The following is a 16,790-nucleotide window of genomic DNA, read 5'->3' on the forward strand; positions in this document are numbered from 1 at the left end:
GGTCTTTTAAAGGCTAACTATCCAACTAAAAATTAACATCTATTATTTGTACTTTTGACCCAGTAACCAAATTTTATGTGACCCACAGTGCAGCAGTGACTGTCCAACCAAAAACTACTGCCTGAAACCATGGAGAAGAAGGAGCAAGAAGGAAGAAAGAGACAACACCCAAGAACCTCCATCTTGTCCCATATTACTATTACTATATCCTAAAACCCCAAATCCAAAACCCTTCACCATGTGAAATCACACACTTCTATTTAACTACACACCCATGATTTTAACTCCATCACTCAAATTTGGAAGCTTCTCCAGGGCCTCAGGTCAAAAGCAGTGTTCTCCTGGGGGTCAGTGCCAGAAAGCACAGAAAGCTCAAAACTACCAGGGTTCAGGGTTCCAACACTGAATATTTTTCTGGAGAGGAAAAAAAAGTAGGTCAGCGTTGTGATTTTCGTCAGCAGAGGTGCTACAGGAGCCCATTTGTGTCAATTTGTGACACAAAGGCTTTGTGCTGATGGGGCCATTACACAGTGGATGACGTTTAAAATCCCGAATACCCAATAGTCCTAAACTGCAACCATGGCAGCTGAGTGCCAGCAAAGCTCCAGCTGTTATAAAGGCTGAACAGAGCATGTTTGACACTGCAGATTGATTGCAGTGGTGCTTCAGTGAGTGAAGATGTTCTGCTGGCTTTTAAAGCAATTGTCACCAAGGGAAAGTTCTCAGAAATGGCTCATTTTGAAGTAATCAGGAAAACTGTGTTTGGCTGACAGGGAGAGCTAACAGGGGAGAAAACTAGGACAGGCAAGGAGCTCAGAGCAGATGGGTGCTAGCAACAAAGAGCAAACCTGTAGCCATGTGAACAAGGGATTTAACTGCAAACACCTCCAAAAAAAGTGTTGTTGGCTTTTTTTTTTTTTTTCAATGTGCCACTTCCATCAGGTGCCATTCCCAAATGACTCCAGGTAGGGTGTGGATCCTGCTAGTGTCACACACCTCCTCTGGCAGAGCTCATGTTCACAAGAAAGATTTCAGACAAGGTGCTAAGCTGAAGTGAAAAAGAATATGGAAACTGAAATTTCCTCTGTTGAGAACAGCCAAATCCCACGGTGCTGCCACAGGTCTGTGAGTTACTGACTTTATTAAAGCTTGAAAACTCAACCTGATGCCATTAAATAGGTTGGAGAACAGAAAATAAAGCAAAAAAATAAACCAAACCTAGCTGCCTATGTTAAATCCAGGCAGAATGATGATCTCTAGACCCGGATTCAGTTTCCCTCACTGCCAGACTGAGTAGTCCAAAAATGAAAATTCACTGCTCTGGGGTGATGGCTGCTCAACCTTCCCCAGGAGCAAAGTTCAGGTGAGAATTCCAGAAGCTCTCAGGTGAGTTTTCCAAGCTGCACTCTGCCAGAAACAATAATCCTCTTTGGGTAAAGAGTCCATTATCATTCAGGAGCTTTTTCCCTCATCTGAGCCTTCTAAAGCACTTGAAAGCTGCCAGTGTTGGTACATGAACCTGAGCTGCCCAAATCCCTTAGAGAGCATGGATGCTCCCTGTCCCAGCACCAGGTACACAATGGACTACAAATGTGTCCTCAGCACTAGAAAAAACCAGCCAGAGAAGCAGACTTTGCTGTAAAATATTTGTGCTGGCACACAGAATGCATTCAAGTTCTAGAACCAGCTGGGCAGCACTCAGGTGCTGTAGAAGAGGATGCTCCTTTTTCCTTTTTGCCATCCTTGGGTGCTCCTTCCCCTGCCAGTGAATGGTAAATTTCCCATTTTTCACTTCATAAAATTTCATTTCACAGACTATGAGTTTCAATGATTAGAAGGAGCAAAATCAAAAGGTTTATTGTCACTTTTGTTTCTTCTTTCAGTACTTTGGAGTTACTGTCTGATTCTTACACAGGAGAAAGACAAAAAGCACCTGTAAGACTCTTGATGAAGCCACAAAATCTGTTTCATATTTAACTCTACAGATGCCATGGGGGTAAGAAAAAAGGTCCTAGGAACAGGTGGAGCTTTATTCTGCCTGTCCAGCAGAGCAAAACAGGCAGTAGGACAAGAAAATTACTCTGTCAGAAAGAATTGGGGGAAACAAAACAACTCTGAGGGGTGTTTTTGCTGTCACAGGCTGACAGTGGATCAGCTTCATGTTTTGATAATCTTTTCTGTCTATGGAAGAGACAATATTGACTTTTTTCTCAGCCTTCCCATGTGCAGGCACAGGCTTGGAACAGGAATGTCAGGAATCCAGAAAAGCCATCACACAGAGTTAACAGTGCATAATAAAATTCACAGATCTTGAAAAAAATCTACAAGTCACAGAAAAAAAAAAAAAAGACACAGAACCAAACCAGGCTGTGAAATTTAAAACACACTAAACAACAGAAATGGATTCAATTAGTGTCAGTTTGACTAATCCAGCCCTTGACAGCTTTTCTGCCCCTAAATGAAGGTGGCAACACTTCCCACCCAGCCCTTGTTGAAGGCTGTCCCATGGGAAGATGTCAGTGCTGACAGCACAGCACCTGCTCACTGCTCACCTGGGCAGGTCCCTCCCATGCTCAACAAGCCCATCTCTCACTCCAGACACCTCCTTGGTGCCTCCAGCCTGCATTCCAAAGCAGGATTTAAATGGATAGCTGTTAGAAAATGAAATCTCCTTTATTTTCAAATGCTTTTTATTTTATGCATCCATTTGGAGTGCACACTGGATGGGAATTGTATGTGGGGTATATTAATTTTTGCAGTGTTGCTAATGAGAAGTTTATGGTTGGGTTATTTAATAGCATTAACTGCCACATAAAATGCTTAAAGTAATTTTTGTTGCCACTCAGGCTATGAAGAACTCCCATTCCTCCTCTTCCCTTCCTGATCTGTGGACAACAGCTGGCACTGGGAAGCATTTAGTTTTTGGGAACATAATTCCTTCAATCAAGTATTATTTCCAGGGCTATAAAACTTAACATAAAGTATGATCTCTGTCATCATGAGAAAACTGTCATGAAAATGAAATCCTATTGCATCCTTAGGGCAATCCATGCTCTAAGCATCACTGCTCATGTTATTTATGGGTGGTATTTATTTATTTACTTAACTTGTAAAAGTTAGGGCAGTTTTCTTTGAAGTGTGGTGAGCAAAGCAGGTAATTTGGTTGCTGTGGTGGTTTAGATGGGTGGCACAAAGACAGTGATGTTGTCTAAGCTTGGTCTTAAGCCCAACACACAAACACCATGAAACAGCCTTGAAAATGCATGAAAAACCACCCAGGCAAAGTGAGTGTTTGCCAAAGCACAGACACAACCCTGAACCCTCCTCCTGGCACTGACATTGCTCATGGGGCCTGGCACAGGGCAGGATTTCTGCCCAAGGGTTTCCCTGCCAGTGCAGCAGGAAGCAGCAGAAATAGCAAGCATGTCACTCCTTGGCCAATGGAGAAACACAAGAAATGAAAATACTGCCTGCCCAAAGCAGCTGAAGACTTTCCTGGTGACAGAAATGCCCAGAGGGCTGCAGAGCATGGCACAGGTGCTGTGGCAGAATGAGGGGAAAGGGTGTTTGTTAAAATGGGAAATGGGACTGGCAGGATAAAATAGAGTTTTTCTTCAGCTGGGGAGAAGGGAGGAAGAAACCCACCCATTCCAGAGTGCCAAGCAGAAAGCAGGGAATGATCCCTTCCTGCTTCTTGTAGTGGAACAGCACAGGGACATCTGCCACTCACAGGTAGCAAGGAGAAGATGAACAGAAGATTAGTCCATGGAAGAAAAATCAACCAAGATGGGATGAAAATACAAAGGTAGTTAATTCCACTAGTTCAGAAGTCCTTCAATTGTGTAAGGTTTCTCAGAGAAGCACCCCCTGATGCTTGCCCTGTTTGGGTTGGAAGGGACCTTAAATCCCATCTGGTTCCAGCCCCCAGTGACTGCAGTTCTGCTTTTTAGGGTTTTTACTGGGTATTTCTGTAACCCACCTGTACTGGGAGTCACCTGAAACCACCACAACTGGGAATAGGCAATTCATGTCCTTGCTGGCTGCCAGGATCAAGGAGCAGGCAGTGAAAATGTGTCACTACCAGCACATCTTCCACTTCCCTCAGAGTGAGAACAAGAACAAAGGCATCTGTCTGAAAATAATAACACTTTATTTGATTTTTTTTTTTTTCATGTGTGTGTGTGTTACATTATCATAAATGTTCTCTAGTCTCAGAAAACAAAGCCCTAAGTTTGGAAAATAATGCACATACAAATCTCTTCTTACAGGTATTAAGTATACAGAAATATACAAAGATTTCTCTATTACTGTAATATATCATCAGAATGCCCCACATCCCACATTTTTACTCAGGTCCACTGTACCAGGAAGCATCAACTACAAAGGTAACAAGCAACCTGAAAAAGACATGGTTTGTATAATATAATTACATTATAAGTATATATATATATCTACAACAGTGCAAATATATCACAGCGTGCAGGCAGCAATAGTCTCTAGAGAAGCAGAATAAAATTGATTCATGGTAATGCAAATGCATTACAGGAACAAGAGACAACAATGACATATTAGATATTCAGAATATGCACACTTCAGCACGCTGATTTGAAATCACACCTTGCATTGACTCTTGCTTTGAAAAACAAAAGAACCAAATGTTAAATAATTCAGAAACAGGTTCAAGGGCAGAATCTCACAATAAGGTCAACTGACTCAGATAAGGTATTTGATAAATCTTTACTGACACAGGTAAAGGCTTGGCTCCACTGCAGGACTTGTTATCATCTTCTTCTTTTAAGATATATGTGTCATCATCTCAAATTTAATTTTCTTTTGCCATAATTTAAGAGAATTTTTCTTTTTATTTAATTGATCAACTAATTCACATTTGTAAGGGTTGGTATAATTATTGAGGCCAAGAAAACTGGTTTCTGGAAGTAACAGAAAGGAGTTTGCATAATGATTACCCTAAATGGGCCACTAAAATAAGCTACAATGGGGTGGGAAAAAAAGACATCACAGATGCCACTGAAGTAGAAAGACCCATCACCTTTTAAATGTAGAAACTTCCATGTTGCCTTGCAATCTGCTTAAAAAGACATTTTTGAATTTTGTTTTTTCTTCTTGAAAGAGTAAAGCACACCCAGAGATCCAGCACATTGGGGCTTTGGTAGCTCGAGGAAGTCTCAAAGTCATCCCTCCACCTTTGACCATCCTGCATTCTTCCCAAGCAGCTCATTTTCACATCCCACATGGACAGCAGCCATGAACATCCAGAAAAAAGGGACACAAGCAGCTGGTAGGCATGGGCTGAGCTGCACGGAAACCCCCAGAACAAAATATAAAAAAGAACCAGCAAAAGGTGGACGTGTTTTGAAGGTTCAACCAGTGCAGAGGATGCAGGCTGAGCCATGGCCATGATTTGTGCCACAGGAGACACATCCTGACTGGCCACCCTTTGCTCTACAGTGCTGGCAACAGGTCCCAACAGAAATCTGAATCTCTTAAAGAAAGGTTCTACAGCTGACAACTGCATAAAATTATCATCTGTCGTGAGATTTCAAAATAACAAAAAGACTGAAGCTCAATTTTGTGCCCTACAATTACTCCTTCAGAAACTCTACTTGGAATATGTACAGAAACAGAAATAAAGCTTTGAACAGAATTAAAATGAAACTTGCTATGTTTGCAGGCTCAGCCTGAAACTTTCAGACATGTAATATGAAGGGTGGTATGTGGGCTGATAAAAATCACTCAGTGGGACACCCCACAACAACCCCTGTGTGTGTTATGGGAACAGGTATTTAAGAGAGGGCAGTAGGGGCTGATCCCTGAAAATGCCCCTGTTCACTCATGGCAGAGCTCCTGATTAACCCCAGTGGCACTCAGCACTGAATTTCTGCACTCACCAGTGTGTGTGGCACTGCAGAGAGCAGCCTGTCACCAGCTGCCACAGAGGACATGACACAGTGCCATTTCCTGCCTGCTTCTAGTTCCCTACAGCTTTTCACAGGATCATACTTTATAAATGGTCTCCACACAGAAATTCCTGAGCAATTGTGGGGCTGTTCAGGCAGGAAATAAAGGATGGCATCCAGTGAAGGATGGAGACTCTCCTTAGTGCTGTATTTACAGGAATATTTTAAAATATCTTTTACAGCAGTAGCAGATTAAGTTCTAGCTGGGCTTTGGCCCTTCTAATTTCTCCTCGCATAACCTCACAACATCCTTGTAGTCCTGCTGGTTTGCCTGCCCCTTCTTCCAAAGGTTTTTTTTTTTTCCTATGAGTTCCAGCCAAAGCTCTCTGCTCAGCTAGGCCAGTCCTTCTGCCTCTCTGGCTCATGGCTCATGGCTCCTTTGTCACATGAGGATGGATGTCCTGCTCCTGCTGTGCCTTTAGGATTTCTTTAGGAATATCTGTGCCTTCCTGAGCTCCTCCACCCTTCAGGGCTGCTCCCAAGAGACTCTGCCCATCCAGCCCCCAAGCACAGTCTGCCCTCCACAAGTCCAGGCTGGAATTCTGCTGCCACCCCTGCATCTCCCCAAGAACCAAACCCTCTAATTCCATGTTCACTGTGCCCAAGAGGATCTCCAGCTACCACATCACCCACCAGCCCTTCTCTGGTCACAGATCCAGTGGGGCATCACCACTGCTTGGCTCCCTCACCATCTCTGTCAGGAATCACCTCCCACACACCCCAGGAACCCCTTGTACTTTTCCTCCCTGCTCTGTTGTATTTCCAGCAGACATCTGGCAAGTTGAAGTCTCCCACAGGAACAAGGGGCATTGATCACAAGACTTCCCATGGAATATTTCATCCTGGCTGGGTGGTCTGTAACAGACTCCCACCAGGATATCTGCTTTGTTGGCCCTCTCCCTGATTCTTAGATTCCCAAAATCCACCCAGCACTGTGTAAACAGGCCAGGCAGGATCTCTGTGAGGATCACAGGTCAGGATGTACCACACTTCCTTGCAGGAGCAGTGTTTAATAAAACATTCCTCTCTGCTGAGAACACAGAGTTTGACACAAAAGTGTGGATGGAGCTGTCAATCACCTGAGACATCCCAGTTCTTGGGCTCAAGTTCATTATCTCACTTACATAACCAGCTGTCCCTGTTACATGTGCACATATTCCTCTCTTTTAATGAAAATAGGTGCTAAATTCTAACACCTGAAGAGGATTTCAGCACCAGTCTTCTTCCACTCCCTTTTACCTGCAACAATGGAATCTTCTCAATTTCTTAAGAGCAGAATCTGCTTTAGAAATCTTTTATTTAATTGTAAATAATAACGCTTCAAGTTATTTCTAAAAACCTTCAGGGTTTTTCAGATTATATGCAAGTTTCCACGAAGAAAAACAACAAAAGAAATATGAAGGACCTAAAGTCTTAACTAATGCACTCAGTAACCAAAGCAACATCTCAAACAAGTCAAAATAGAACAAGGAGGCCAACAGGACACTGAAGTCTTCCTGCAATCCCAACAAAAATCATACATTCAGTTTTCAAGTGACCTTTAGAAACCTTTAGCCTCTTACACTTTTAGCCAGGCTGTGACTGGTTCAAATGGTAATAGTGGCATTGACTTCAAAGAATTTATGGCTCTTTATCTATGGCTATAAAACTGAGGATTTGAAAATTGAGGATTTGAAGCCTTCAGAATCTTGCTTGGCCTTATTATTCTTCGAAGTAAAATTCCAGAGCTTCACAAAGTGCTGCTTAACACAACAGCACCTGCATGCTCATTAACCTGGGAATGTGTTTTATACCAGCCTGTTAGAATTTATCTCCATGTAAAGAGAAAAAAAGCCAACCTGAGACTACATTAAAAACCTTTGCAGTAGATGAAAACATAATTGAGATGGATTTTAAAGGCTTCTGTCCCTCAGCAGTGACAAAAGAGAGATCATTAGTTAATTTGTGAGCTAGGGAGGGAAAAAATTATTATCTCATCTATGTGTATCACAGAATTTCCAGAGAATTAATTCTTTACTGGGATACTACAGTCTGAAAGCATTCCTTAGAATAGCAACTTCCAGCTAAATGCTGCCAGCAGAAGGCTGGAAAGAGGACTGTAACTAACAAAAAAAGGAGTGACAAAAAACATTCCCAGAGCAGGAATTTTCTCAGGAACACCCGTGGAGAAGCAGATTTTTGGCTACCATAACACAACAAAAGTTACAGTACTGGAGGACATGCTGGAGGCTAAAAACATAAAATGAGACAGTGTAAAAGCAGAGGATAACAAGAAATCCAAGGAATTAATGCAGCTAAACTGGCCTAGATGGGAGAGGGCAGCATCCTGCAAGACACCAGTGTGGAAATGCCAGCAAAGTTACCTCATTTGGAACACTGCAAGGGATTGCCAGGGTGGTTTTTGGTAAATGGTGTTGGTAAACTCAAAACATGAACCCTGAAGGTATTTAATGCCAGGGATGTCACACTCTCTGACCTCAGCCTGAACCAGAAGTCTGCAACCCAAGAGTAATTTGGCAAATGTAGTCCTTTGTCTGCTTGCAAAAATGTTCGAACTGCCTATAATATTCACAAATACTTGGAGAGTCTTGAAATAACCAAGGCACATTCTGCTAAAGGGATTTCATCTTGTGCCTTGTTTAAAAACTGTTCACAGCTATGAATATTATTTAGAATAGCTCAAATTCTTAATTTCTCAAATCTGACAGCCATGTAGGTTCATACCTGCTCGTGATTATGCCTGGAAATTCTGCAGAACTGCTCAAAAGCTTTTTGAGAAAAAACAGCAGCAAAAATTATGCAAACAGGCTGTGCAAGGAATTTGGTTTTCCTTCTAAAGTAAAGATTGATTTTGCTTTCACAGGTAAACCTTACATTCAGGGAAAGTTCAGCTAGTCTTCCTAAAATAAGTTACTTGATTCAAACCCTTCCAGAGCACAGGCTTAGTTCAGTGTCCTGAGTTTAACAGATACACACAGTCTGTGTCTGTATTGGTAAATCAAACAGAGCCTGGGCACGAGCCAGGATATCTGGGAAACAATTTTCTTCCCTGCTAAATGGCAGAGCTGCAGCCCAGCCCAGCCAGAGCTTTTCCAGACAGTGTAAAAGTCAGTGCAGGGGCCATTCCTATCAGCCCCAGCTGTCTGAGGACTAACAGAGCTGGCCCTGGCACTATTTATTTCACTAGGATAGACACAGCCATGGAGCCTTGGAAAAGTCTGCGGATTTTTGACTGCTGGGGGCCAGAAGATGCACCAGGTCTCTCTTTTCTACCCTGCTGCCATGAGCTGTTGGGCTCCTCAATGGGTTGCTGCCTCCAACCTGCAAGGCTTCAGCATCCTGCTGGGAATAATGCATTTACAGAATGTGCAGACCTCACTCAGGGGTCTGGGACACCAAGGTAAATTCACAGTCATGGCAGAAGGCTGTGCAGTTTGCACCAAAGCTCACCAAGGTGTCTAATGGGAGTGTGGTGGATTCATTTTGGGTTGAAAATCCAAACCCATGAAAATCAGTGACAGATTTCCCATCAGCTTGGAACCAGAATTCCCCCTGCCAAATTTACAGAGGTGAGAATCCCAAAATAGCAGTTTCACTGATGTTCAGATCAACTGATTCCCATGTTGTGCATGTAGACTTAGGGAAGAGAACAAAACTGCCTGGCATGATTAGACCTGCAGTGTTACAAGGTCATTTGTGTATTTTTTGGAGAGCCCTACCAGAGTGTGTTGCAGATACAATGAACACCTCTGGATGAGGCAGTCACAGGTGTTTTAACACAGTAGCCCAAGCTTTGATCTGTGGACAGCTCTTGCACTCCTTTAACAATCACTTTAGGGACAGATCCTGCTTTCACAACTTAATTAAAAATGAGCCTTGGAGAGCTTTGATTATTTTCAGTTGCAGGAGGTAGATCAAACAGATAATGAACAGAGCTAGTATCCCAAAATATCACAAATACTAAGGATTTAAAGACACTGCAAAAGAATATTTTTTTCAACCATTCAGTGACAGCTTGACCATGTCTAACTGCATGTGCTATCCAGTGCTGCTTCCAAATGGGACCACAGGTTTAGTGCAGATTCAGAATCTGCCTTTTCCTCCTGTCATTACAGTTTTCAGATATGAGACCAGCTCGACAAGTAAAGCACCAGAATTCTAAATTCAGACAGAAACAAAAATAATTACTTGAATCACTTTAGGTTTCTTTTAAAAAAGTATCCATATTAAAAAGATATCTTTACCTTATTAATACATTTACAGACTTTTAGCCAGAAGGGGTAATTCTGTGGAAAAGAATTGCAAAATAATACATAGAAAACTGCAAAGATGAAATTTAAAAAGATGAGAGAATCCTATTTTCTTTGCATTCCTCATTTTGCATCTCACTACCTTGTCAACTAGAGATGACATTACACTATTCTGGCCACCAGGACTGGCATCCTGGTGACCTTATCCCAAAATTTCATAAGGAAAGCTCCTGCAGCCAGGTTTCCTGTTACAGTTACACTGCCTCAGTATGGATAATCTGTGGTGAAAAATTCCCTTCTAGTTCTTCTTCCTAGTTAAAGCTAGAAAGTGTAATGAAAACATGACCCAAGCCAACTGGACTTACTGGTTTAACACTGTGTGTCCACTATCCCATTGTGGCTCTCCATGGGCTCGGCCAGGACAGCATCTGGCTGGGGCTGGGGGCCAGCCTGCCACAGTGAGACAATGTCAAGTGCCCTCTATTGCATGTCTAAAGTTCTCCTACTGCATTGCTTCAGCTGCTTTTCCTTTACCTCTCCGCTCGGATTTTGTATCTGAGGACAAAGTAGGCAATCAGGCGCAGAGAGAAGAAGAAAATCCCAAGGACAATGAAGTCCAGGTAAAGTTTGGCATTTTCTACATCCAGTTCTTTCAGGATGGCCTCTGATTTTTGGAAATGGCAGGTGTCATCTTTGTCACAATGCAGATCTTCCCGGTCCAGCCCGTAGATGGAGAGGATGACTCCTTCGAACCCGTATCTGGAAAGAAGGAGGGATTACAAGGAAAATCTGGTTAGAAGTGCAACACAATCCCTGTGAGAGCTCAGCTGGAACGCTGAGGGGGTCAATATTGCTCTGACACATCTGTCTTGGGGCACAGTTCCATCCCTGCTGCAATCAGGCACATCACATGTCACGGGCATTTTACATAAGAGGGAACAAGGGCAGGAGTTTTGCCTTTAACTGCTTCCAGTTAGTGCACAGTGCAATTCCTCCAAAAGAAAAAATGTTAGATCAGAAAGCAGCATAACTTCAGCACACATTCAGAAATCCCCCATTTAAAAGTGACATCATAATTTTGCTTCTTTTTTTTTTTTTTTTTTAATTTTAAACAAGCAACAGGGATATAATTATGGCTTAAAGTCAGAAATATGTTAAAACCAGCATCAATCTAGAATGTCCCTTCTCCTTCCCTCTGATAATATTCCCAGTATTTGCTTTTGCAAGGAGATAAACCATCATGGAGCTTATAAATATGAAAGCTCCCTCTGGCTTCAGGAGACCCCACATGAGCCAGGCAATGGTTTAAGGCTTCACCTTGAATTCTAAGTATTAATTAGGGGGGTGCAGTCTCATTATCTTTGATAGGAATCTGTGTAGGACCTCACTTGGCAACAAAGAGGATTTTTTTTCCTGGGATTTCTCAGTAATAGTGCAGCTTGGCCAGGGTGGGGAAATGGGGCATGGGAAAATTGCCCTCTCCTAATTTCAGCTATAAACATTTCAGTTTCTAGTCTAAACTATCCCTCCATAGGTTTCCTGGTGGGAATTGTCCCATCCTAAGACAGCTGTGTCAGACACAGACAGCATATGAGGTGCCTATGGATCTTAAAGCAGCAGTTTAAATTAGAGGTGACACAAATCCTGTGCCTTTTGTGGCAGTGCTACTGCAAAACTTACAAACAAGCCTTTATCCAAAAAAACCTATCTAGGATACAGCAGTGAATTATACAACACTTTCTTCCAAAATGAGGTGCTGGCATCAATTTCTCAGTTGGTGATGTCCTTATTATTTCATAAATCCACTATTGCAAAATCCAGGAAGATTTTCCTGCTGTGCAATCCCACTGAATACAAAATTCAAATCCCACTGACAGGGACTTGTGGGCAGTAACCTGTTCCTATTTATTTCACAACACATCCAACTTAAAATGCAGTGAGATAATGTGGTTTACATCATATGTATGAGTATGTTTATACTCTAAAAGAACATGCTGTGAACAGTCTCTGGCACCCAAAATAACCAAGCAAAGGCAAACAAACAGCATTTCTAGGTGGGAGGGTGAAGGTTTCCCAGCAGTACCTGACATAGGAAATGTAGGACATCCACTGGAGGTATGTTGGGATGGTATCAAAGCTGACAAAAAACCCAGAGAACAGAAGGACTGGGATGGCAGTAACTGGGCCCACAAAAGTTGCCACCTGTGAAGAGAAGGAACAGAGTTTCTCTTGTCAGAAAAAGTAAAAATTAACTTGCTCTTCTATTACTCTTGGGAATAATTCTTCTCTCTTGAATTATCACTGTTTCAAATACTAGAAAATTGCTGATTTTTCTCTTTCTGTGAGATTTCTAGTGAGGGGAAGAGCAGAAGCACAGGGGTGATGCAGTACAGGCTATGCTGGTCTCCACAGGGTGGCACAGAGAGGGAATGAAGTGTTCTGCTGCAGAAATCTTGACAGCATCAATGCACATTGAGGTGAGAACCATCTGTTAGCAGCAGCAGCACAGAGCAGCTGTGCTGTGGAGTGGTCACCTCAGCACATCTCCTGCCAGCAGTTACATGGCCACCTTCCAGTCATGCCAACAGCTGCCACTGTCCCTCCCTTTCCAGAAATTTGGGGTTTGGGCAAGCCTTTTCCTACCCTTCCTTCTACAGCTTTTTTGGACGTGCAGGGAAGAACCTTCTCCTGAGCTACTGTGGAAAATTTCTGGTTTGTGGGGATGCAGAAACACATCAGTCCTGCGGTTTGGGATGAACAGCAAGTGCCAATCCACCCAAGCAGGGGAAGCACAACCCCTTCAGGTGGGGCAGGAAATTCAGAGCCTCACATCCAGGACATTTCTGTGCTCTGGTGTGAGAGGGGAGCATCAAGAACTCTGCTGCAGCAAGGAACTTTCTGCCTGTCACCTCTCAACAAACATCCTGGGGACACAGCAGCCGTGACAGGGAGCAGAGTGAGGACACAGCAGAGCTCCTGTGAGACCACAAAAAAGCATCAGTGTTGGGACCCTGAAGCCTGACAATTTTGACCTTTCTGTGCTGTCAGACACTGATCCTCAGGGGATCACTGCCTTGGAGAAGGCTTCTAAATATGAGTGATGGAGTTGGAATCATGGGGGTGTAGTTATAATAGAAGTGTGTAATATCACATGGTGAAGGGCTTGGAATTTGGGGTTTTAAAATATAGTAACAGATATGGGACAAGATGGAGGTTTTAGGGTGGAAGTTTTTTCTTCCTTCTTGTTCCTTCTTCTTCTTCTTGGTTTTAGGTGGTACTTTTTTAATTAGATAAAAAGTGCCACACTGCGAGTCACAGATGTTTAATCCTTAGGTCAAAAGTACAAATAATGTGTTAGCTTTTTATTTGAACTGTTTAGCTTTAAAAGACCTTGTAATGAGGGAAATACAACTCCATTTTCTCTCTTTTAACTTAACTAGAAATGTTGTAGCACACACTATACTCTAAATAAAAATTTATAAACAACTGAGTCCAAACACGAAACTTCGTCTCTCGTACTTTAACCCCGACTCTAACTAAAAGAAAAAAAAAAAAAAATCGACCAAACCCCACTAATCCATCAGTACCTGGAGGGATGTGGAGGCTGCCCCTATGAGCAGGCCCAGGGACTGAGCCACCAGGGATGTCATGGTCCCCAGGGCTGCGAAGAGGACGAAGCGCAGCGCGTCCGAGGGCTGGGATGTCATCCAGTAGACGATGCTGCAGTAAGCCACAGGGAACATGATCTGCAGGGACATGCACTGGGAGTTAGCCCCTGGCAGCCACACACTCACTGCTGCTCTGAGCAAGACAGAAACGTGGGGGGGCTCTAATCAATCCACAGCCTTTCCATGGCACGACAGGCGTGTGATTCCTGACATCGTGGGGTGTCTTAGGGAACAGATTCCACTCCCATCCCTTCACAATTCCCCTCCTGCAAATAAGCAAAGCTGGTCATGTGTTTATTAAAATAATGTTGGGTTAAGTCTCAGCTTTTGTGAAGTCCTGAACTCTCAGGGTGTTTCTGATTCATCCCTGACCCATATGGACATTTCCCCCATTATTCCAATGGATAAAATACCAGTACTAATCCTCTTGGCAAGTGGGGTTGCCAATCATGAACTTAAATGGTTTTAGTTTATAGAAAGGCAGAGCATGTACCTGAAAAGGAACATCAGCCATGGTTTTGGCGAGGTAATAGGCTTTCAGGCTGTACCAGTAGTTCAGATGTTCTCTGAGAAACACTCCCATCTCAAGGGGGACTGCAGAGAGCACAGATTATTCGGTTATTGGCAGGGTGCAATAGTGCTTCACAGAAAAACAACACAGTTCATCCACATCTAATCCTGCACTGCTGCAGTCCCAGGGTGGGACTGGGACAGAGCAGCAAAAGTTTCAGTATTTGTAATGAAATATAAAAGCTCAGCCCCTAGAGCTGCTCACTGTTGAGACTGTGGACCAGATTACTCAGATGAGCTGAACCTCCCTTCAAGAGGACCTTTCAATTAAAAGTGGTGTCAAAATTTAAAGAACTTGGTTATTCCTTTTGGTCCAACAGGGAATCCAAAGAAACAGCACTCCTAAAGTATGAAACACCCCATTCTGCAGAAGTTTGCTTCTGACACCACATGAATAAATTGATTTTATGCAGGAGTCATAACTTGGAAGTCCCAGAGAAATTATTCCATCCTCCTTAAGTCCAACCACGAGCTCAGGGCATGGCTGAGGTGCACTGGGATAAGGAGAAATTCCAGCCCAGGACTGTAACACTGAACTGTGTGTGCTGAAAAACCCTGGGAAAACTGGGGAGGGAGAAGTGCCACTGGCCAAGCCTGTTCCTGCTTGTACAGGAGTGCTGCTGTGGGTGCAAGATCTATCCCCCCAGCTGCCTAGAAGCAGAACCACAAGTGAAATGCTGTCTTACACAAAACCAGACACACCCAACACCCTCCTGCACCCCCTGCCCCGTGCTGGACACAGGGCCAGGCACTCACAGGTGAGGACAGTCGGCATCAGCGCAGCAAACATGAGGAACAGCATGGAGAAAAAGAGGAATCCCGAGTTGCTGAGGACTTTCTTGGCTTCATTGCCAATGCCCAAGTAGAGCAATCCAATGAGCAGCCCAATGCCAATGTGTGAGGTGATCCTCAGGTGTGTCAGGACCTGTGATAAGCAAGGAGTGGTGATTATCAGAAAGTCTGGGCTCAAAATCAGTGACTGATCAGTGTGGCTGAAACCAGATGGATTGCAGGAAAATAGCACTTATGTCCAGGAAAATCTTATGTATAAATCATTGAATGGTTTGGATTGGGAGGGGCCTTAAAGATCATCTACTTCCAATGCCCTGCCATGAGAAATGTTCATTTCCTACTGGGTAAGAAAAATTATGAGCTTCCCATGGAAATTTCTTCCAGGTAATACAGGCAGGAACTGCAAATGCTGCAGCCTGAAATCTCACTGTCTGACAATATCATGGAGCCACTAGCTCTTATTCATCAGGGGCTAGAAGATAAATTTCCCCAGAGCAGAAAAGATGCAGAAAAGGCATTTCAGGCTTGCACAGACCAAAGTAAATTCATGAGGAATAAATTAGCTTTCTGTGCCTTCTCAGTATTTCCACAACAAGCTTGGAAGAACAAAAGAAATAATAACATTGGGAACAACTGCAAGCCTTTAGAGTCTAGCAGGAAAAAAAATAAATAAAAACAGCATTGTCCTTCAATCTATGCATCAGTAAATCAGTTACAGTTTCTCCTGATGTTAAGTCATTAATTAATCCATGTTGACAAATGAACTTATAAAAAGTAGGAAGGGAGAACAAGTTATGGCAAGGAAGTAAACTTTTTGTCTACCCATTTTCTATTTCCAAAAATGAAGATCTTAGGTAGTAACTTTATATCACACTGAAATTATTATCTCTGCCATCCTGAATTTTCTGTAAAACCTGATTTTGTGATACAGCATTAAATCTCCCACTCACTTTTAGGATTAATATCTGTATGAGGGAGCTGCCAGCACAGAGGGGATTTAAACTTTGGGTTTTTAGGCCAGGTGCTTCTGAGTGCTGTGCAGAAAGCTGCTGCTCACAAGGAAGATGGGAGAGGCAACAGCAAGACTGAAAGATCAGCCTCTTCCCTTTGAAATTCTGTGATAATTCATGGGCTGCTGGACACCTTTGAGGTGCAGTGCACTGCCTCACACCCACCTGAACAGACCTTTTGGCTATAAAAGTTTTTATAAAGCCTTTCTTACCGAGTCCCTCATGATGGTGAGGAAAGTTCTTTTGAAGAGGATGCAGAACTGGGTTAGGCAGCTGGCAGAGAAGCTGTGGCAGCCTTCTGTGGAGGAGGAGTCCTGCAGAAACACACCACAGAATAAACAAAAAGAATAAACAAAAATGGGCTTTTCATTCACAAAAGCCCATTAACATCAGCTGAGTGTGCCCAGAGACTCCTCCACTGGCTGAGGATTTAAATTCCCTCCTGTTGGAACCCTGGTCACTGAGAATTTTACATTTTCTGTCCTGACAGACAGTGATCCGCAGGAGAACACTGCATTCGAC

The 16,790-nt window shown here is 43.1% G+C and overlaps 1 protein-coding gene across 1 annotated transcript in view; it reads right to left on the reverse strand.

Moving 5' to 3' along the window:
- Positions 1-4,852: 4,852 nt before the first annotated feature.
- ABCG1 (ATP binding cassette subfamily G member 1) overlaps positions 4,853-16,790 on the reverse strand; it is a 54,855-nt gene continuing 42,917 nt past the window's right edge. Inside the window, exons 10-15 of the mRNA XM_056505597.1 lie at positions 16,481-16,582; positions 15,223-15,391; positions 14,390-14,490; positions 13,816-13,974; positions 12,312-12,430; positions 4,853-10,987 (exon numbers count right to left, since the gene is read on the reverse strand). Of these exons, the coding sequence (XP_056361572.1) occupies positions 10,759-10,987; positions 12,312-12,430; positions 13,816-13,974; positions 14,390-14,490; positions 15,223-15,391; positions 16,481-16,582 (879 nt within the window). The 3' untranslated portion in view covers positions 4,853-10,758. The remainder of the gene's footprint in view (positions 10,988-12,311; positions 12,431-13,815; positions 13,975-14,389; positions 14,491-15,222; positions 15,392-16,480; positions 16,583-16,790) is intronic.

Source organism: Oenanthe melanoleuca, chromosome 1 (genome assembly GCF_029582105.1).
Source record: "Oenanthe melanoleuca isolate GR-GAL-2019-014 chromosome 1, OMel1.0, whole genome shotgun sequence".
Lineage (NCBI taxonomy): Eukaryota > Metazoa > Chordata > Aves > Passeriformes > Muscicapidae > Oenanthe > Oenanthe melanoleuca.